The following is a 22,604-nucleotide window of genomic DNA, read 5'->3' on the forward strand; positions in this document are numbered from 1 at the left end:
GCCGGCAAAATTAAAGCCAAACTGCTTGAATTCACTGAAGAGGCGCAGCGCGAAGTAAAATTTCTGGGTAAACAGGCTGAGGCGCGTAGGTACGGGGAGGGAGACAGGCCGAGCAGGACCCTGGCCAGGCTGATTGCCCATAGACCGGACACGCACCACATTCACGCTATTCATGACAGCGCAGGCAACCTGATAGTGGGTCAAGAAGCAGTCCTAAAAACCTTTACTGAGTTTTACTCATCCCTGTACAGAGCTAGACAGACGGCCGTCCCTGATTCCCTAGATAACTTTCTGGATTCCATTGCTCTGGTCTGGTTTAATGACAATCACAGGCAATACATGGACCTCCCAGTCACCGCGCAAGATATAGCTCAGGTCATAAAGAGCATGCCATCGAACAAGGCGCCTGGCCCGGATGGGCTCACAACTTCTTTCTACAAGACATATGTGGAAGAACTGGCCCCGAAACTGCACTCACTGTTTGCTGAGGCTCTTGAGCTGAATTCGCTCCCGGATTCGATGCGAGAGGCCCTCATTATCACACTCCTTAAACCTGACAAAGACAACATGGCACTTGACTCTTACCGCCCCCTCTCACTTATTAACGTTGATGCCAAGATCTTTGCTAAGGTCATTGCCGACAAGCTACAACCGCTATTGCCCATGATAGCGCTTCCTGACCAATCCGGGTTTATCCCGGGCCGTGCGACCTCTCACAACCTCCGCACTCTATTTTCTGTCCTGCACTACTTACACCCGTCTGTCCGAGCTGCGGTGGTGTTCTTGGACGCCACCAAAGCGTTTGACTCCTTGGAATGGCCTTACTTGTTCAAGATCTTGGGGAGAATGGGGTTTAGCCTCAACTTCATCACGCTTATCAAACTACTATATGATGCACCTAGGGCGCGGGTAAGCGTGAATGGTTTGGTATCCGAGCCCTTTAACGTATCTAGAGGCACCAGACAAGGGTGCCCCCTATCCCCACTCCTTTTCGCTATCGCCATGGAGCCCCTGGCGGCCAGAATTCGTCAGCACCATACGGCGAGAGGGATCTGCTTCAGCTCCCGGAGTCTGCTAATCTCATTGTATGCGGACGACGTCACTCTCTACATTACGGATCCCTCTGACAATATGAACCCACTGCTCCGTGAATTCGTGCGATTCGAGGGCTTAGCTGGCATCTCCATAAATTGGTCCAAATCTGTAGCATTCCCTCTAACGGACGCGACCACTAAGCCTCCCTCGGAATACCCCCTGCGTTGGAATACGGAGGAGGTGAAATATCTGGGTGTGTGGGTGAGTCGGGACGTACAGGAGATCTGGTCCCTGAACTTCGGGAGGGCGGTGGACTGGCTGGAACGCAAGGTGGAGCTTTGGAACAGACTTCCCCTTTCCCTGGTTGCACGGATTGCACTGGTGAAAATGGTGATACTCCCCAAATTTCTGTATTTGTTTGTGAATATTCCCTTGCCAATGACAGCGCACTTCCACGCGCGCGTGCGGTCGCTCCTCCTCAAACTGGTGTGGTCCGGTGGACAGGCTCGGTCGTCTTGGGCCCTATTGACCCTCCCACTCAGACAGGGAGGACTTGGTGCGCCGGATTTCAAACTTTATTCCCTCTGCGCACAGGCGCAATTTCTGCATTTCTGGGTCTTCCCCACCCCATACCAGCCACATGTGGCGGTGGAACTGGCTGCTGCCGCCCCGTCGCCTCTTCAGGTGGCGCTATACGGTGAGGTCAAGCGCCCCTCAAAAGACATCGACACGGTGGAAATGATCCGCTGGTCTTGGCGTGAACTGAGGATCCGTGCGAAACTCCCGCTGCTATATGCGCCATCAATCCCATTACGTGGTAACCCGATGCTGCCGTGCCTCTGCACCAGGGGAGACGCCATTACACTCCGAGGGAAACGCATACTGACGTTTGCGGATCTCTATCCCGACGGGAAATTTGCTGAGTTACAGGCGCGTGATGATGACCTTCCTGACTCCTTCTCAGACGCTCTACTGCACCACTCCCTTCGGGAGTCCTGTAGGAGGTTGTGGCCCGGCTTCCTGAGGAACCGCCGCGCTTGGATGCTCTCCATAATCTGCTGTCACGGCCGTCTTCCGTGAAGCTGGTCTCTAGGCTCTATAACTGTATGCAGGAACAGGCCCCGATCACGGAGCCAGCAGCGAAACTGGCTTGGTCTGCCGACTTGGCTGACCCCCTCACTGACGACCAGTGGGACTACTGTTGTACACAACTAACGGCGCTGTCACCGAATTATAGGCTAAGACTGGTGCACTTTAAATTCTTGCATAGGTACTACCGCACACCAGTGCTGCTGCACCGCATGGGCGTTAGAGTCGATGCTTCCTGCTGGAAATGTGGTGGGGCGGATGCCTCCTTCATGCACGTGGCGTGGGCCTGCCCGAAGCTACATGACTATTGGTCGACCATTTTCGACGCGGTTAACCACATGCTGAGCAGATCGGACGAGCCTACCCCGCTTGTTGGCCTGTTAGGCTATGTGAAGGATACTGAGCCTTGCGACCGGAAATTACATGCGCTGTTGCTCCTCTATGCAAAACGGCAGGTGGCAATACACTGGGGCCGTGGGACTCTACCGACGTTCGCGGCGTGGGTCAGGGATGTGACTTATGGTCAAACACAACTCACACACTATTGGGAATCGATGCCTACGGCAACCAGACCCAATGATATTTGGGAGCCATTCCTCCAATGGGCTAGGGAGAGAGCAGCCTCTGCTACCCCTGCAAGCTCCCCTGACGTGGGAGTCTCTGATGATATGGGTTAGGATCCCCCGGTCACGAGAGCGCTCCTTCTGGAGGGTTACGTGCTGCCGGAGAGACTGCTCCTGTGGCCTGCGAGACGCACTGCCCGTGCACCACTTCTGCTTCCACTAGTACCCATCTACCTTGTTGTTCTGCCTTGTCAACTGATTACACGACACACTAGTCGCTCTGATCCCCCCCCCCCCCCCTCCCCCCCCCCCCCCCCCCACCTTTAGTGTGATTCTGAAATACCCCTGTCGCTGACACGGCCTCATGCTCACTTCTTCCGTTAGCTGTCCATGCCCTGCGCGCTCTGCCTCAAGATGATCGCTTCAGCTAGGTATGTCACGCTCTGTTAAGCACCACCATGTTTTTTTTTTTTGTTACCCTCGCACTGTTGAGAGGGATTGGGAGTGAAGATGTCGCAAATATGTCTATACTTTAACGTTGAGTTAGTGTGTTGGGACTACCGTTCTCGCCCTTATGGCGGTGCGTTGTCTAGTACATATGAGTTACTGACTATTTGCGTCGTCATGTATGAAAATGTAAGATTATGTGATTTGTTTTTTGTTGCACTGTATATTTCCGTCCTTTTCTCATCATTTACAGGTACGGCCGGAAACGCGACACAAAGATATACTGGGCAGTCCCCCGCGGGAGACCTGCCATTCTTTAACGCTTGTTTGTATCGCGGCCTACCCCCGGGATGTTGGCATGACGCAGTGTACTTACTGTCTATGACGTATATATGTCTTACACAATAAAAAAAAAAAGATAGGTCTACCGCCCTGCCCTATCCCGGCACCACTACTAGGGCAAGTGGAACCCTGGGCTACAGGGGTTTTAGCCCAACCAATATGGGCACTGTGCCTTCAACCTGCATGTTTCTGAGATGTTACCAGCGAAAGTTCAAGACACACTAATCTATTTTCGATAGAGTCCAATCGCTCATGTAATGGATGACATATCTTCTTAAGAGTGCCCTCCAATCTTTTCCAAAAAGAAGGGCCCAAGTCCAGGTGTGGTTTCTCCCCCATATTATCCAGGTGACGTCCCTGCCCGCTTTTATCCAACAATCCATGTTGTGTGGGACAAGATGATGGCGTCGCTACTGGATCATCAGCAGGAGCAATATTTTTACCAGACTTTGCTTTTTTTCCCCCCAGCAAGTGTTTGAGGCCCAGGGCGCTTCCTTTTTACTTGCACCCCCCCTTCTGCTGGACCAGACCTGCTTTTACTTGGCCAGCTGAACGAGTTTTAATATTAGGGGATGGGGCTCTACCTGCATCACTGGCAGGAAGAGGTATCACTTATATTTAAGATGGTTACTAGCTGAGGCGACAAAGTAGTTGCCTCCACTCCAGACGGAGGAAGCGAACCCTGTAAGTCAGTTGGTATATGTATCGGTGATCTGGCTCCTGCCAGGGGGCCCAGGGATGATCTTTTGTCAAAGGGTATGTCCAAGGATAGTCTTTTCTCAGAAAGTTCTATATCCTTAGCAAGTGCAGTTGATACCCTGATAAGGAAATTGTCTAGAGTTCCCAATAATGAACCTCCCGTTGATTTCCTGCTACTTTGGCCAGCATCCGGAGAGGTAGACATCCTCACTATATCCTAGATGTTTAATCACGTATAGTGGTAATTACTAAATCACATCCAATTTCTTAATAGGCGAAACTAACCTTTTTGTCCAAGTGTAGATGTTAGATGGGTGGCCCGTCCCGTCCTTGGCCGGTCTTGAACGGGCTTAAACGGGCCCGCCCTTGGCCCGGGCTTCGCCCGGCTCGTCCCGCGACGCGGAGGGTTGCTCCCATTCAATGTGCCTCCTGGCGCGATCTTGCAGCGTCAGTTACGCCGCGCCGCGGAGACTGCTGGGAAGTGTAGTCCCAACGCGGCTGCGGCGGCTTCTGCGGCGCTGCTGCAATGTCCTTGTGCCAAACGGTGTCCCCGCTCCTTCCTTGCTGCCAAAAATGACTCTTGGCAGTGGCGGCGAACTCAAGAAACTCCCCCTTCCACCTCAATCAATCTGTGGAACTGCCTGTTTTCTTCTCGCAGCCACAGACAGTAGCAGAAAGAGCTCTTCATACTCTAGATGTCAAAAGAGCATTGCTATACTACATCGAGTGAACACGACCCTTTCGTAAGACCAAACAACTTTTTGTGTCTTTCTCACCACCACATAAGGGTAATCCCATTTCAAAATCTAGGATAGCTAGATGGATTGTTAAACGCATACAGATTTGTTACCACAAAGCTAAACGTACGTGATCTGTTCCTCCTAAACCCCACTCTACAAGGAAAATAGGGGCTTCAATGGCATTTTTAGGGAACATTCCCCTAGATGACATCTGCAGAGCAGCTACATGGTCTACACTGCACACATTCACCAAACACTATTGTGTAAATGTGCAAACCAAACAACCAGCTAATGTGGGCCAGGTAATGTGGGCCAGGCTGTTCTCAAAACATTATTTCAAACTACTGCAACAGATAGGGGTGGTCGTCGCTAAGAGTGGGTACTGCTATACAATCTATGCACAGTGTGTAATCTGCAGCTCATTTGCCTCGAACGGAAAATGCTACTTACCAGTATGCATCTGTTCTTGGCATGTAGAGCTGAAGAGTTACACACGCCCACCCACCTCCCCGGCTACCCTTTCCTGTTCCAGTATTATCTTAATTAGATACAGCTTACATGGACATCCTTCCTTTTCTTGCAAAGCTCCATCATTTCCCTAATGGCGAAAAATAATCTGAGGATTGAGCCGATGCCCATGCGCGATGTGGTCCAAAGGAAGAGTCACCTATCTCGTGACTTCCAAATAACTTTTCAGGACAAAAACAAACTGCAAACATCCGGGCCCAACACTAGGTGGAGATCTATGCACATTGTGTAACTATGCAGCTCTACATGCCAAGAACAGATGCATACTGGTAAGTAGCATTTTCCTTTTACATCTTTACCCCAAGTCATATTAACAACTATGACTTAAATAACTCTTTTAATAGTCAAAGCTGTAAAGCATAATCTCTTGAACTGTTGCCTGTGGGGTCAAAGTAATGCATGGATCGAAGTGCAGTGAGTGTGCTCAGTTCCATGTGTATTTTTTTCCAATAAATGACCCTCAAAATTAAATTGTAATGATGCCTGCAGCACTGGTTTGATTTGAGTACAGTGCCGGATTTCATTGCACAGTCCTGTCAGTCCTTACTCCAGTAGTGTTTGGGGCTTTTTTGGGTCTTTGCTACAGTCAACTTGAGCTTGAGTCCCCAGTGTCTTCTGAGCCTTGCCGTCCCCTCAGTACTACAGAGATTCTAGTCTGAGACCTACTACTATTATTATTATTATTATTATTATTATTATTATTATTATTATTATTATTATTATTATAACACTTATAAAGCGCGCTATTACCGGTCGGTGTCCTGGCGCTGAAGTGATAATCCCCAGGGAGAGAGTTTTCAGGAACTAGAGGGAAAAGAGCCATGTTTTTAGATCCCTTCTGAATGCCAGCAGATTCTCGTTCTGTTTAATGGAAAGAGGGAGGGAATTCCACGCCACCTCTGCTCCCCTAACAAAACTCCTTCCGCCGCAACGCACCTTCCTGATCCGGGTCGTTTTAACGAGCCCTAGACTGGCCGACCTAAGTTGTCTACCTGGTCTGTACCATTGAAAGTGATCCTGAAGGAACTGAGGGCCAAGACCGTGTAATGCCTTGAAGACTATACAGAGGGCCTTGAACAGAATCCGCTTCCGCACCGGGAGCCAGTGCAGCTTCTCCAGCTCCTTGGTAACTGAGGAAAACTTGGGCAGTCCCCCAATAAGGCGGGCGGCCGCATTTTGTAGGACCTGAAGTTTATTGAGCACCCCCTGTTGTGCCTCGAGGAAGAGACTATTGCAGTAGTCAATGCGTGAAAGTACAAGAGCTGTCACCACCGTCTTTCTGCTTCCCTCTGGTAGGAAGGGGAGAACCTTCCTAATAATTTTCAGGGTCCAATGTATGGAGGAGCTCAGTGCCTTGACTTGGGGTTTGAAGGAGAGTTGGTTGTCAATAATGACACCGAGATTCTTCATCTTCGAAACCGGGCAAGGTGGCGGTCCCATGTCAGTAGGCCACCAGCTGGGGCCCCAAAGACTGGTGTTTGACCCAAAGATAAGCACCTCAGTCTTGGAGGAGTTCAGTTTTAAACAGCTTTTGGCCATCCAGGAACTGACTGCTGACATACAGTCCTGAAACCTGACTGCCACACCCACCTCTGTCCCCGGGAGCACCGATACCACAATCTGGGTGTCGTCTGCATAAGATGTTAACTCAAATCCAAAGGATCTGATCACTGGGGCAAGGGATGATACATAGATATTAAATAAAGTGGGGCTTAGGGAGGAGCCCTGCGGGACCCCCCCTGGGAGTTGGAAAGGTCTACCACACCCATAATAATGTGACCTTGCTACCACCCCACAATCTCTTCCACTCACTGCGGATTGCACCACCTCACAACAATAACTAAAGTATTAATGGATTAAAAAATGTCCATCCAATGTTGAAACAATTTTAACGTATTTCTTTAATCTTCTTTATTCATATCAATTTCATCGGGCAGCCAACGCGTTTCGTTCTACAAAGAACTTCATCAGGGCTGTAAAAACATTTAAAAAACATATATATATAACAATATATCAAAATACCTTTGACATACAGTATTAACATCTGTTACACAAAGACAGAAGAAAACTACTTTGGACGCAATTTTATACTCTTTTTAGACACACCACTCTATGGATACAGCTGCAATACATTAGAACCCACAGTTTTAAAACATTTTAAGTTGAAAAACTTTCTTTTTACATCCTTCCACCATCAGCAAATTATTTCGAAATGGTAACTTAAGACCAGCCCCTCACATTATCATTTCATATTGTTTCATGTTTTCAAACCCCCATGTATACATTATATTGCACACTTTATATAAAAAAATACAGAAACATTATTTCTTTGTATCCCGATTATATACCAAAATTAAATGTTATTTCAATCTCATAGTATATTTGTTAATACATGTAGATGTTACAGGCCAGAACAAGAATGAGCAAAAGACACTATATAGGCCAATAGAAAAGCCACAGCCTATAGGTGATACTCCCCGAGTGGGGCGCCCTGCTGGTAATACTATGTTGCAGTAATGGAGAGAGTAACATAGTATGCTTGTTTGTATATGTGGATGTTACAATCCAGAACAAGAAAGAGCAAATGGCTACATGTAAGCCCACAGAATAATCATAGGCAATGGGTAATACTCCCCTAATGGGGCACCCCGCTGACAAAACTGTGTTGCAGTAATGGGGAGTAACGGCATATCGTCGATACTTCTGGGTGAGAGCGAGGCCTACATGTAACGAGTCCCGCATATTTATAGTATGACATTATTGTATTTCTAAAGGGCCCTCTATACTCCCTCATTCTGCCTTCTTAGGCGCACATTTACCCCAACCTCTCCCCATTTCTTTCTTTCTCTCCCCCTCAATTAAACAAGCCACATCTTACCGTTTTCTATGTCCAATAATCACAGAACTCTAGCTTGTCCGTCGTGGCTTGATGCCTTTCTTGTAGTCGGCTAATGTGCCTATGATATGGTAAAAAACAATATGTTTCATATTTACACCCATATACGGTCCAATTTTATATTTGGTATGTATAACGATAATTGTTTAACCTGCTACCCACTCTATTTACACCAGTGCCACTGCCTTACTACATATAATTCAAGACCCCCAAGGGATAAGTAATGTATACCCCCATTCCTCTGCCAGCATTTCGAATCGGAGGGGCGCCCCATTAGGGGAGTATTACCCATTGCCTATGATTATTCTGTGGGCTTACATGTAGCCATTTGCTCTTTCTTGTTCTGGCTTGTAACATCCACATATACAAACAAGCATACTATGTTACTCTCTCCATTACTGAAACATAGTATTACCAGCAGGGCGCCCCACTCGAGGAGTATCACCTATAGGCTGTGACTTCTATTGGCCTATATAGTGTCTTTTGCTCATTCTTGTTCTGGCCTGTAACATCTACATGTATTAACAAATATACTATGAAATTGCAATAATATTTAATTTTGGGATATAATTGGGACACAAAGAAATAATGATTCTGCATTTTTTTATATGATGTGTGCAATAGGATGTATCCATGGGGGTTTGAAAATATGAAACAATATGAAATGATAATGTGAGGGGCTGGTTTTAAGATGGTGGAAGGATGTAAAAAGAAAGAGTTTTTCAACTTAAAATGTTTTAAAACTGTGGGTTCTAATGTATTGCAGCTGTATCCATAGAGTGGTGTGTCTAAAAAGAGTATAAAATTGCGTTCAAAGTAGTTTTCTTCTGTCTTTGTGTAACAGATGTTAATACTGTATGTCAAAGGTATTTTTATATATTGTTATATATATGTTTTTTAAATGTTTTTACAGCCCTGAATAAGTTATTTTTAGAACGAAACGCGTTGGCTGCCCGATGAAATTGATATGAATAAAGAAGATTAAAGAAATACGTTAAAATTGTTTCAACATTGGATGGACATTTTTGAATCCATTAATACTTTAGGTATTGTTTTTTTTTTTTTTTTTTTTTTTTTTTTTTTTGTCCTCATTAGCCATAAAGTCGATCCAACTATGCTCTTAGCCTCTCAGACACGAGGACCGTCCCCCCCATAGCACCAAGGAGCCCAATGCTGAGCCCCAGGTGCCCAGAGAGCCGGCCCCCATGCTTCCAGCAGAGCTTGAATAGACGTACTCCCTTCAGACCAGTTCGGCCAGATGTCCTGTTGCTGTACGATACCACCCTTTTGGACAGAGAGATTTTAGGCCTAATCATCGGACCCGGGGAAAAAAAAAAAAAAAAAAAAACCCCGGGTAGGCTAACTATCCCTCCTCCAATCGATCAAAAGGTGCCAAAATGTAAGAGATCGAGGGCTGCATGTTCTCATTAAGTCCATCTTTGAGGTTGCGTATAATGAAGACAGCCACTCTGCATGCGTTGGGGGATTTATGTTAATCCAGTTTTTACAGATCTCTCTTCTAGCCAGTAAGATGGCATAAAACAGAAAATCTCTCTCTGATCCCTTGATGTTATGATTTAATCCGAAGATGACCAAAGACCATGACCACGGGATAGTGACACTAAGAATAGATTCGAGTGTTGTTCTAACTTCATGCCAAAAGGTGGCAATACTCGGACAGTCACAGAACATATGCAGGTCTGACGCTGCCGGTAAGGAACATTTACTACAGCACTTCCCTGTTTGGAATTTCGACAACCGTTTAGGAGAGTAATATGCTCTATGAAGTGTGAAGAAATGATTGCGCCTCAGCCATGCTGGCTTGACGATTTTATAGAGGAGGATAAAAGATTCCTCCCAAATATCTCCCCTATCTGGTTCTCCCTCAGCACCCCAAAGTTTTTCCGGGAGGTTAAAGTCTCGCTCTCCATCCTCTATAATATGCCAATAGAAGAGCGCAACTTCTTTTTTCCCCGCCGGTCTATCCACTAGGATATTCTCGAGAGGGCTTTCCTGTCCCATCATTCCTTTCTTCTTAATTTGAGTTCGAATCCAACTTCCTATTTGTAGATATACTATCCAGGAGAGTGGTGATGTTACTTTAAGCTTGAAGATATCCCAGCCCAAGATTGTTCCTTCCATCAGCAGATCCCCCCACTTTGTGATCCCTGCGTCCAGCAGGATTCTTTTGACTGTGTTGGCTTCCTGTGGTGCTAGTCCAGGTAGGTCCCAAATTGGGGCGTGTTCGGATAAGTGTCCTATCCCGATCTTAGATTTTATTTGGAACCATTCTTTTAAGCTACTCAATAGTGTCTTTAGTCTAATTTTTTTTAAAAACTTCTGGTGGCCGAACTTGAAGAGAAAACCATTCACTGGAAGGTCCGAACCCAATAACATTGCCTTGTACATAAGCCCATTTGCATTTTCCCAGGGGAGCTTAAGTAACATCCTAGAGTGGGTCAGATGAAATGCCCAGGCATAATATTCTAGGTCTGGCAAAGCGAGCCCCCCTTTTTCTCTTCTCCTTCTCAGCTTTTTCCAAGCTAATCTGCTGGATTTATATCCCCAAATGAATGAGTTAATGTTTTGCTGGCATTTTGCAAGCTGCTTGGTGTCAAAAATTAATGGAATGGAATTAAAAATAAAAGTGAATTTCGGGAGAATACTCATTTTTATCAGGCTAGTTCTCCCATAAATGTTGAGCTGGAGAAAAGACCAGGCTTTCATAAGAATTTGGGATTCTCGGGAAATACGGGCTAAGTTGTTTTGAGCCAAGTGATCCAGATCTTTAGTTATTGTGATGCCAAGGTACCTCATTGAGGATTTTGTCGGAAGTTGAGAATTGTGAATGTTCCAGACCATAATTTCGGTTTTTCCTGCGTTGATTTCGTAACCAGAGAATTTCCCAAAATTTTCCGCTTTCTTTATAATGATGGGAAATGCCAATGTAGGATCAGTTGTGTATATGAGAATGTCATCGGCATAGAGGCCAATCTTCTTTTCCCAGCCCGAAAAATTAAAATGTGGGATGTTGGTATCCTCCCTAATGGATTGTGCAAACGGTTCTACATATAAATTAAAGAGAAGGGGGGACAGGGGGCAACCCTGTCTTGTTCCTCGGCTGATTTTAAAAGGAACTGTTCGTGTACCGTTTATTAGTAGAGATGCTCTGGGGTTGCTATATAGTAAGCCTATAGTCCTACAAAATTTGGGTCCCAAGTGAAATTTGGTCATTATTAAATTTAAGTATGCCCAATTTACCCTATCGAACGCTTTAGTGGCGTCGAGGGTCATGATAGCCAGGGGTAGGCCGAAGGTTGAGGCAATATCCGAGGCTCCCACCAAATCATAGGTTAAATCAAAATACTTTAGGTATTGTTGTGAGGTGGTGCAATCCGCAGTGGGTGGAAGATTCGTTTTTGATCGATGTGATCACCCCTTGGGGACAACGGAGGCAGTGTAGGTGCAACCAACGAGAGCTAGGAGCTCTTTGTTCATGGTATAATTTGGACGGGCGGGCACATTGCCATACAAGAGGTGCGTCACACACAACTTGGTTGTGTGTAGTGTTGTGTTGTTCCATTGTTGGGTTGTTCACCCCACAATCTCTATTCCATATTTATCCTCTCCTCCCAGTTCGTGTATTTACATGGTGCCGAGGTAAAGGCGTCTTCTTGTAGAGTTTTCCCAGCTTCTTGCTGCTAGTGCCAGGATTGGCTCTTGGGTCTGGATCTCGGCCCTGTACTCCCTTTACACCCCCACATCTATCCTGAACCTTACTTCTTTCTCTCCTGGCTTGTTCTATAACCTAAATACAGTTTTTCCACATGCTTATGATTGATGCCGACTCATCTTCGTTCCTGAGTGTCCTCCCTCCAAGTGATGCACCACACAGACCCTTGTGTGTGGTGCCTCTTGACGCTTTGGGTTCCTCCTCAGCTTGCCTGGTGGCACTCCGTAGCCCACCTAGCATTGCTGGTTGTAGAATACCCATTACTTTGGTTTGATCCAGTGGCGCGCCAACTCTGCTCAACATGCTTTATGGTTGTACAATTACCTTTCTAATAGGCAGATACCCTGAGCTCTTTAGTGGGCTTCGAAGATCTACCATCATTACCCATAAAACTTACATTTTAGCCTTTGCTGTGCAGTCATCCACAGTGAACCCGTTAGAGCATAATGTTGATGGCTGTACAATGCTCATTCCTGGTAGTCAGGAGGTGTGATAACAAGACACCGTAGTTCTGGTCCTTGGGTTTGGAATGGGGGAGATGACTTGGGCCCGGACAAAATCTCAATCATGCCATCATAATTTTGGAAATTTTGTGTTACAGTTCTATCCAAAATTCCCGTAATGATGCCATTACGCTGTAGAAAAATTATAGCATGATTAGAATGATTGTGAGCAGCAGTCATTCAAGGCTCATGTTTTTTTGTTGCTATTTTTGTTGCTTTTGTGTGTTTTTGGTGCTGGTTTTTGTGTGCGGGAAATTAATCGGACACCTGTTATGCTAAAATATAGCGCTTAATGCCATATTTGCATTTTCCATAATAACGCATACTTTGGCACACTTTTCATGAAATTTCACATAATTACACAAAAGCATATTACACTAATTTAGACCATGCCTAATCATGATAGAGTTGCTCAATTGCACAATGCAGATATCCTAAGAAGATAAAATGTTACTCATATATTTTAAATTTAAGATCATCACTGGGATTGAGATAGGGCCTCGTCTGCCGAACTAGAGGTCTTTATCCCCCTGTCAATATTGCATACAGTGCTTAATTTCAGCCGGTGATTTCCGGGTGGCGCACCAACACTAATTTTTGGGGACTCCCACATTTTTCCTCGTCGGACATTTACAGAGAGCAAGAGAGGGAAAACGCACAAAAGAGAGAGGAAGAAAAAAGATGGAAAAATCTTCATAAAGGGAGAAAGCAGGAAACATGCAAGTGTGAGATAAAGGAACTGGGAGTGTTTGGCAGTGTATTAAAGTGGCACGAGGTGGATCGATGCATATGCCGCCTATGCAGCCTTGGTAGTCAATGTGCTGCCCTCAATCTTCTAAGCAGAGCTTTGGGCACCGGCACACATTCTTTTACAAATTAAACACTGATTGCATATATATGACTCTGAAAACTCCAGTCCTCATTTAATACAACTGACAGATACGGCTTAACACCTGAGAAAAACAATATGATGATAAACATTGTTGTATGTCTTAAAGAGTCGATTTATTGGATGTACTTCATTATAAATGTATGTGCTGTGCAGGACGTTTTCTCCGCCATGTTTCACTGAAACCGTAATATAGAAACTATGCTACATTTGTAAAAAACGATATAGGATGTTTGAAAAAAAATACAATGTCCAGTTCTGTGGGTTGCGTCCTGCTGCACATGGATGGGCTCTTCAGGCATATTATTCTGTGGATAGCCTTATAATGGTTTTAACTGCATTGTCATCCACTGGACCAATCTGAGCATGCTGTGGTTGGTTGGAAAATGGACCATTATGTTCGAGGCATGTGGGCTGCTGATTTCATATCTATAGCATAGATCGCCGCCTAGTGTTGGGTCCGGATGATTGCACATTGTTGTCCTGGAAGAGTCTTCGAAGTATCACGAGATAGGTGGCTCCTCCCCTGGACTACAGTGCGCATGGGCATCGACTCCATCCTCAGATTGGTTTTTTCCGCCATTGGGTTCGGATGTAATTTCGTTATCTCCAGTTCGGAATCCACGTAAACTTTTTCGAGGCCAGAAGGCCCTTTTTCTACCGTCGGTATTGTTTGCGTTCGGTGCCCGGTTCTTTCCGACTCAGTTAAAGTCGGATAACCAGGTAGTCGAGTAACTCTTCGGTGATCGAGGCCCAGTCGACGCAGCAAGACTTCGACGGCACGACATGGAACGTAGCCCGTTCAAGAACTGTCCCGTGTGTGGATCGAAGTATCCCCACATTGACGTCCACCCGGTGTGCAACAAGTGCCTGTCGCCGGACCACGATGAAGCCAGCTGTATGGCTTGTTCCAGATTTCGTTCGAAGAAGACAATTCGGCTTCGGCGCGCGGCGCGCCTGGAGGCCCGGCAGTCGGCCCCGGCACCGGTGTACATCTTTGACGACGAAGAAGCAGACGAACACGAGGTTCGGATGCAGATTTTACCTCCAACGGTGGACATCGAATACGAATACGACGCCGATGTCGAAGGCCACGATGTAGACGAAGTCGTCGACGAGGTAGGAGACGACAATGAGGCCTATGGGGCCATGGAAGATAGCTCAGAGGAAGAGCTATGCCCCGTTCGAACAATTACAAAGGCTCAGGTCGAGGGATCGCCACACGGCCTTACCCAAGACCTTATACCAGCATCCACGGCCCCGCCTTCTGGCCCGGCTACGGACACTTCGGCGGAGCCGCCATTGTCGAAAACGAAACCAAAAGTGAAACCATCGGTGTCGCCAAAAACGAAAGTGGTTGAGGCGCCATCGAAACCGAAGACGTCTGCTCCCCCATCGACACCGTCGTCTTCCCAGGTGTCGGGGAAACCGAAGCCGAAGAAAGCCATCGATCCGGTCAAGTCGGGCGGAGGCGTCGTGCCAAAAATGGTCAAGGTCGTCGAACCGAAGTCCAAGAAGGGCGTCGAGTCGGAGTCGAGCAAGGACGTCGAGCCGAAGTCCAAAAAGGGCGTCGAGCCGAAGTCCAGCAAGGGCGTCGAGCCAAAGACTGGGGTCCCCAAGCCAGTAGTCCAGGCCGTCGACCCGAAACCGCCGTCGTCGACGGCTGCTGCCACGGACAGAGAGCGTAGCGCCCCGAAGAAGGATGCTCCTACGCCTCGGACGGAGAAGCCCAGGTCCGCGACGCTCGAGGCTTCACCTGCTGGTGGACCGAGGTCGGCTGTTGGGTCGCCAAAACCGTCCGCTTCCTTTACGAAGCAGGTCTCGGACTCCCTCAAACGCATCAGGGACAAGGCTTCAGCGGCGGAACCGAAAACACCTTCCACCCCGAAGCAATCTGTCCCTACGCCAATGTCTTCGACGCCAATCCTCTTCACGTTGCCGCCGAAGGTGGCGCCGAAGGCCTTCGCACCTCGGTCGGTGCCCAAGGACTCTGCGGTGTCGAAGCCTACTCACTCGGCTGGGAGCTTAAAGCATCGACCACCCTTGCTGGAGGAGCAGTCGGAGCATTTCATCGATGGCGACACCGGAAAGCTTACGCTTTACAAAAGGAAAATCACGGCGTCGCAGCCTTTGGAGTCATACACCATTCCTCTAAAGCGCAAAAGGCCTGCTTCTGATTCACCAGTCTTGATCGAACCAATAGTTCCTCAGACTCCAAGAATTGCAACACCCTCACCCAATTATTAAGATGGAGAGGATGCTGGGGTACAGGACGAGGAATACAACTTTCCTGCCAACACTGAGCCTGATGAGCAGCAGGGCTCATGGGTGGGGGCAGGTGACCAAGGGGATCAGCACACCGCCCTTGACCCTCAGGTGTACAACGTCAAGACTTCTCCCACTGAGGATTCTGCGGCATTTAATGCCTTAATTGAGAGGGCGGCTAAGAACCACGACGGCGAAATGCATGCTGACCCTGTTGAGGTGGACTTCCTCTTTGACACCTTCTCAACAGCTGAAAAGACTGTAAAGACTCTTCCCATGCTAAAGGGGGTCCTTAAGCATGCTGCGGACATTTTCAAGGAACCCACACGGTCAAGGGTGGTCAACCCTAGAATTGAGAAAAAATACAGACCGGCACCTGGTGATCCTACCTACATCAAGGGCCAGTTGCCGTTGGACTCTCTGGTAGTTTCTAATGCCCGCAAGAGGGCGAACTCGCAGACCACTGGTGAAGCTCCTCCCCCAGACAAAGAGTCAAAAGTGCTGGAGGAATATATGATGTTACCACGATTTCAAATACAACGCATGGCTTTACCACGCGAATTTTACATCGCTAGAGTCTTTACCACGCAGACTAATAGAACGCAGCATTTTACCACGCATAAATACGTTAGTATTCATCCAGCGTCGATTATGCCAAAAAAAACACTGAAATAAACATAATGAAACGGATAGGCAAAAAACATGTCTTCAGTAGTGACATTGTTTGTCTTTTTTCACTTTCACTGACCCTCAAGCAAGATGGTTGAATATTTCGTCAAAGAATATCATTTGTTAATTAGTAATACACGTTTTATTTACACATTCAGTTATCTTTTTTAATTGTTTTTTAATGTAGATTCCTTAATGTTTTTTGTTGTTTGTTTGGGGGGGAGACCCCCCCAGCCCCCCTTTTTAAAAAAAAATTTATTTGATTTTTTTTGGGGGGGGGGAGACCCCCCCCCAGCCCCCCTTTTTTATTTTTTTCCATTTCCACCCATCCCTTCACTACTTATCACGTATTTAATTTATGCGTGAAAACACCTATCAAAATAAAAAAAGGACTTTTCTTTTTACGTACACGCAGAACGTAGGATTGTTGACCGGAACGTTTCTTTCGTGGTAAAGACGATCGTGGAAGGCATACGCGTGGGAAAGACGTTTACGTGGTAAGTGCCTCGTTGTAAACGTTACGCGTCGTAATGCCTTCGTTGTAAATGATGTTTCCCGTGCTGAAGGCATCAGGAAAGAGAGTTGCAGCTCAGGCGGCCAATATCTGGCGTATCTCTAACACGCAGGCACTCTTGGCTAGATACGACAGGGCACACTACGACACACTAGAGACCCTGTTGCAACATCTACCAGACCAATATAAAGAGGCAGGGGAGATGCTTATCCAGGAAGGGAAGCTCATCTCCAACGCTTCCATTAAGTGTGCACTGGACGTCGCGGACAATGCGGCCAGGGCAATCAATACCAGTGTGATGCTGAGACGTCAGGCATGGCTCAAAATCTCCGGCTTTAAGTCGGAAATACAAACTACCATCCTTAACCAGCCGGTAAACCCTGACAGATTATTTAGTCCTGAGGTGGACACCACCCTGGAAAAAATAAAGAAGGATACCGAGACTGCTAAGTCCATGGGAGCTCTACAGTCCCAACAGTTTCGAGGGAGCACTTTTCGTCGCTCAGGCAATAGGGGTGTTACCAGGGGCCAGATGTCCCAGCAAACCCAATTTAATAAAGGTGGGGCGCAATCCTTTTACACCAAGCAGAGTAGAGGAGGTTACCAGGGCAACAGCGCCAAGGGCAGAGGCAGGGGCAACAACAACTCCCGTTCCTCCGCCTCCAACAAACAGTGGCGCTCTGTCACTGCCCCCCGACCATGCTACTCCTGTCAGGGGGAGACTCCAGCAGTTCCTGCCAGTCTGGAAATCCATCACCACAGACAGGTGGGTCAGGAAACTTATCCAGTTCGGTTATTGTTTGGAGCTAACATCCACTCCAACCAACATACCACCAAGACACCGTCCTATGTCCACAGAGCATTTGCACTTATTGCAGCAGGAGGTTCTTGTCATGCTGCAAAGGGCGCAATAGAGCTCGTGCCAGTGGAGGAAAAAGGCACAGGGGTGTATTCCCTGTACTTCTTAATCCCAAAAAAGGACGGGTCCCTCAGACCTATTCTGGACCTCAGGCCGTTAAACCAGTACATTCTCTCAGAACACTTCCACATGCTAACACTGCAGCAGGTTCTTCCGTTGCTCAATCAGGGAGACTTCCTCGCAACCTTGGATCTCAAGGATGCTTACTTTCACATCCCACTCCATCCATCACACAGGAAATACCTCAGATTCACCATTCAGAATCGGCATTATCAATTCAAGATCCTTCCTTTCGGAGTGACCACAGCCCCCAGAGTGTTCACGAAATGTCTGGCGACAGTGGCTGCGCACCTCAGGAGACAGAACGTCCATGTCTACCCGTATCTGGACGACTGGCTGGTTCAGGCAAAGTCAGCCCAGCAGTGCGCCGACGACATGTCCCACACCATTCACCTTCTTCACGGTCTGGGCTTCTCACTAAACTATCCGAAGTCGCACCTTCAGCCAGCCCATGTGCGGCAGTATCTGGGCGCGACGATAGATACTCTGGCGGCCACGGCTCAGCCAAATTCGGTGAGGATCGACAACATCTAGTCGCTAATCCAGAAATTCAGACCGCAACACTCACTCCCAGCGAGAGTGTTCATGCAGTTGATAGGCATGATGGCCTCCTGCATCTTCATAGTCCCGCACGCAAGGCTACATATGCGTCCGCTCCAAGAATGCTTGGCACATCAGTGGACTCAGGCTAAAGGACAGTTGAACGACCTAGTGTTGGTGACCGGTCGGGCATACAACTCTCTGCATTGGTGGAATCCACACAACCTTTGCAAAGGCCGACCGTTCCAAGAGCCTGTGCCACAGATTATCCTGACGACGGACGCATCTCTCCAGGGATGGGGAGCTTGTGTGTTCCACTACACGGTGCAGGGTCTATGGACAACGCAGCAAAAGAAGATGCACATCAACTATCTAGAACTGCTGGCAATCTTCATGGCACTAAAGTCCTTCAAAGTACATCTGTGCAACAAGGTTGTGTTGATCCGGACGGACAACATGACGGCCATGTACTACATCCAAAACCAGGGAGGTACACACTCTCCGCAGTTGTCTCATCTGGCTCAGAGCATGTGGAAGTGGGCCATTCAAAGGAACATCTTCCTCATGGCGGAACACCTCCCGGGCAAGGACAATCAGATGGCGGATCTGCTCAGCAGGTACAGCCACCAAATGCACGAGTGGGAGTTACATCCATCAGTACTCCGCCCGTACTTCCAGCAGTGGGGTCATCCAGAGATAGACCTGTTTGCCACAAGGGACAACGCAAAATGCCAAAGCTTTGCCGCCAGGTTCCCGCACCCGCAAGGCAATGCAATATGGATGAACTGGTCAGGCAGATTTGCGTACGCTTTTCCCCCAGCACCTCTCATACCGCTGGTGGCACGAAAGCTAAAGCAACACTCGATGACACTCATCCTGGTTGCTCCAACGTGGGCACGCCAACCATGGTACACCACGTTTCTAGAACTCTCCGTGGTACCGCATCAAAGGCTGCGCCTCACACCCAGGCTCTTGACGCAGAACCATGGCGACATTCAGCATCCAGATCCACAACAGCTCAATCTGGCGATCTGGCTCCTGAGGTCTTAGAATTTGGCTACCTTGATTTGCCTCCTGAATGCATGGACATCATCCGAGAGGCAAGAAAGCCCACCACTAGAGCCTGCTATGCAGCAAAATGGAAGCGGTTTGTCATTTACTGTACAGAACATCACATCAACCCGCTAGATGCATCCATTCCTAACATCATATGTTATTTGTTACATGTTTACAAATGCAATTTAGCATATGCTTCCATTCGGATACACTTATCCGCCATAGCAGCTTATCTCCAAAACAGGCAGCATCTCTCTGTCTTCAGGGTGCCTGCCATTAAAGCCTTCCTAGAAGGGCTGAAGCGGGTCATCCCTCCCAGGACCCCGCCAGCTCCTGTATGGAACCTCAATGTGGTCTTCACCAGGTTGATGGGCCCACCTTTTGAGCGCTCTACATTCATGTGAGATTCAGTTCTTAACATGGAAAGTGGCTTTTCTCATTGCCATTACGTCTCTGCGACGTGTTAGTGAGCTACAGGCGCTCACTGTAAAAGAGCCATTCATTCAAATTCACTCCAACAGGGTGGTGCTGCGCACTAACCCTAAATTTCTTCCTAAAGTGGTTTCGCAGTTTCATGTCAATCAGACCATTGAACTGCCCGCGTTCTTTCAGAACCCTGAGACGGTAGCCGAAAGAATGCTCCACACTCTTGATGTCAAACGAGCGTTAATGTACTACATTGATGGGACCAAAGACTTTAGAAAGACACAACAGCTTTTTGTTGCATTTTCAGCCCAGCACAAAGGCAACCCCATTTCCAAAGCAGGGATAGCCAGGTGGATCGTTAAGTGTATTCAGATTTGCTACCACAAGGCTAAACGCACTTTAACGGTCCCCCCCAGAGCCCACTCCACCCGCAAGTTGGGGGCCTCCATGGCGTTCCTGGGTAATATTCTTTTGGAAGATATTTGTAGAGCAGCCACATGGTCTACACCACATACATTTACTAAACATTACTGTGTAGATGTGCACTCCAAACAGCAGGCAGCTGTAGGACAGGCTGTTCTTAAAACACTTTTTCAAACTTCTGCAGCTGGCACAGGCGGCCGCCGTTAATGGAGGGACTGCTATGTATTCTATGCTATAGATATGAATTCAGCAGCCCACATGCCTCGAACTGAATATGCTACTTACCAGTATGCATCTGTTCTTGGCATGTAGGGCTGCTGACATTCATATCGCCCGCCCTCCTCCCCGGCGCCTGTAGCGGCTGCAGACTTTCTTACATTTACTCTTCGCATGGCCATCGCTTACACTGTTACACTCCATCTTTGCCACAATGGCTAAAAACAATCTGAGGATGGAGTCGATGCCCATGCGCACTGTAGTCCAGGGGAGGAGCCACCTATCTCGTGATACTTCGAAGACTCTTCCAGGACAACAATGTGCAATCATCCGGACCCAACACTAGGCGGCGATCTATGCTATAGATATGAATGTCAGCAGCCCTACATGCCAAGAACAGATGCATACTGGTAAGTAGCATATTCATTCCTGCCACTCCTGGGTGTAGCTCTTCATGCATATTATATACTTGTTGGATAAGTTTCCACGTTGTTGTACAACAGTGGACAAATAAGCGCATCTTGTATGATGGGTTGTATAATGCCTATTTCCAAGGGTTGCTCGTCGGTGCTCCTTAGCAGACTCCTGAGCATATACTGCATTTGAACCAACATAGCACTTCCCATGGGTAGCATCCTTCTCCTCCAGTTACTTCTACAATGTGGTTTAAGCAGTTTAATGTAGACCTTGGATGTTTTTGGAACCTGATGTGCTAAATATGTTAATGTTCTGTTTATATCATCAACAGGATTTAACTTACAGGGAGAGTCTCCATTGTGTTCAGACTGCTTTTAACATACTGTCTGGTCAAGGTTTGTAGTTTATGTACATATAATTTTTTTAATATTGTTTTTCGAGTTTAAAGCAGTTATTGCTTAACAATTTAAATATATTATTTTCCCTATAGGTGATGTCCTTAATATTGACCCTTTAAAGTTCTACAATCACCTTTACAAAACATTGTTTGGACTGCATGCAGGTAAGAAAATAGGCATTCCGTTTTTTTATGTAATTAAAATTGTGTTGCCCAATTCTTCTATTTTAGGTGGAGTCCAAGGGTACCTTGAGTCAAAGGCCACTGATTAAACTGAATTGAGTTGACTTAGTGACCTGTTGGAGTTAACAAGCACAGATTGATATTTATGCAGGTTCATCTACAAGCTCCTCTTGAACCCTGCTTCTCTTCCCCACTCCCCCTACCACTTCCCCCTGTATGCTCTAGCTGTGGGATGGACTCACTGAGATAGGCATTCTAAATAATGGAGCAAACCAGCATTCAAGATGGCAGCTTTATGTTTGGTCATCAGACAGAGCTCTGCTGCACTGACGTGATTGCTTAGGGGACAGCTAGTGAGCATGCCCTCTGTAAGGGAAGTAAAACAGCTGACTTCTCTTGCAGCCTTTGAGGCAGCACTAGAGTTCTCCTCTTTCCTTTGTGCGCATAAACCATGGCGGCCAGTAACTGTTTATTCTAGCCATGGTGACCCTGGCGGGTAGACCACCTTCTGTGAAAAGGCGGTGAGGATTGTACTGGAGCATATGAGGAGCTACGATTCACTCAAGTGGCCCGCGTTGTGGCCAACTCTGCTGTGGTTGCCCCGTGACAACTGAAACATGAGCTGGGCTATTGACAAAGTTGGAAGGACCTGATATGGTCACTTGAATGAACGGCAACAGAGTGTATCGGGAGTAGGGATAGTCATTACGAAATCTTCAGAAGTTGGAGGCAAAGCAGGCAAAAGACCAGGGTGGAAGACATTACAGGATTTGTTTGTTTCTGTGGAAAATGTACTGGCCATGTTGAAATGGTATTTACTTCTGGCTGCTAGAAAGTCCAGGGATGAATTCTTTAAAACGCTGTAGTTCCTAACCTTGCAAGGGCCACAGAATTGGGGATTCTGAAGAGACAGTGGAAGAGGTGGCCTACATGTGTGCAGAAACTCTCTGCTTAAAAATGTCAATGCCCTGCAAGCTTATCTCACTTTGAGAACCAAGTGTATTGTTATACTAGTTGAATATTTACCAAAGTTTGGCTTGCTTGACTTGGAATTC

General features: G+C 47.2%; 1 protein-coding gene across 1 annotated transcript in view; it reads left to right on the forward strand.

Moving 5' to 3' along the window:
* NOC3L (NOC3 like DNA replication regulator) overlaps positions 1-22,604 on the forward strand; it is a 493,023-nt gene that overhangs the window by 352,343 nt on the left and 118,076 nt on the right. Inside the window, exons 15-16 of the mRNA XM_078643385.1 lie at positions 21,301-21,364; positions 21,460-21,531. Coding sequence (XP_078499511.1) covers positions 21,301-21,364; positions 21,460-21,531 — 136 coding nt within the window. The remainder of the gene's footprint in view (positions 1-21,300; positions 21,365-21,459; positions 21,532-22,604) is intronic.

The sequence above is a fragment of the Lissotriton helveticus genome, chromosome 5_1 (genome assembly GCF_964261635.1).
Source record: "Lissotriton helveticus chromosome 5_1, aLisHel1.1, whole genome shotgun sequence".
NCBI lineage: Eukaryota > Metazoa > Chordata > Amphibia > Caudata > Salamandridae > Lissotriton > Lissotriton helveticus.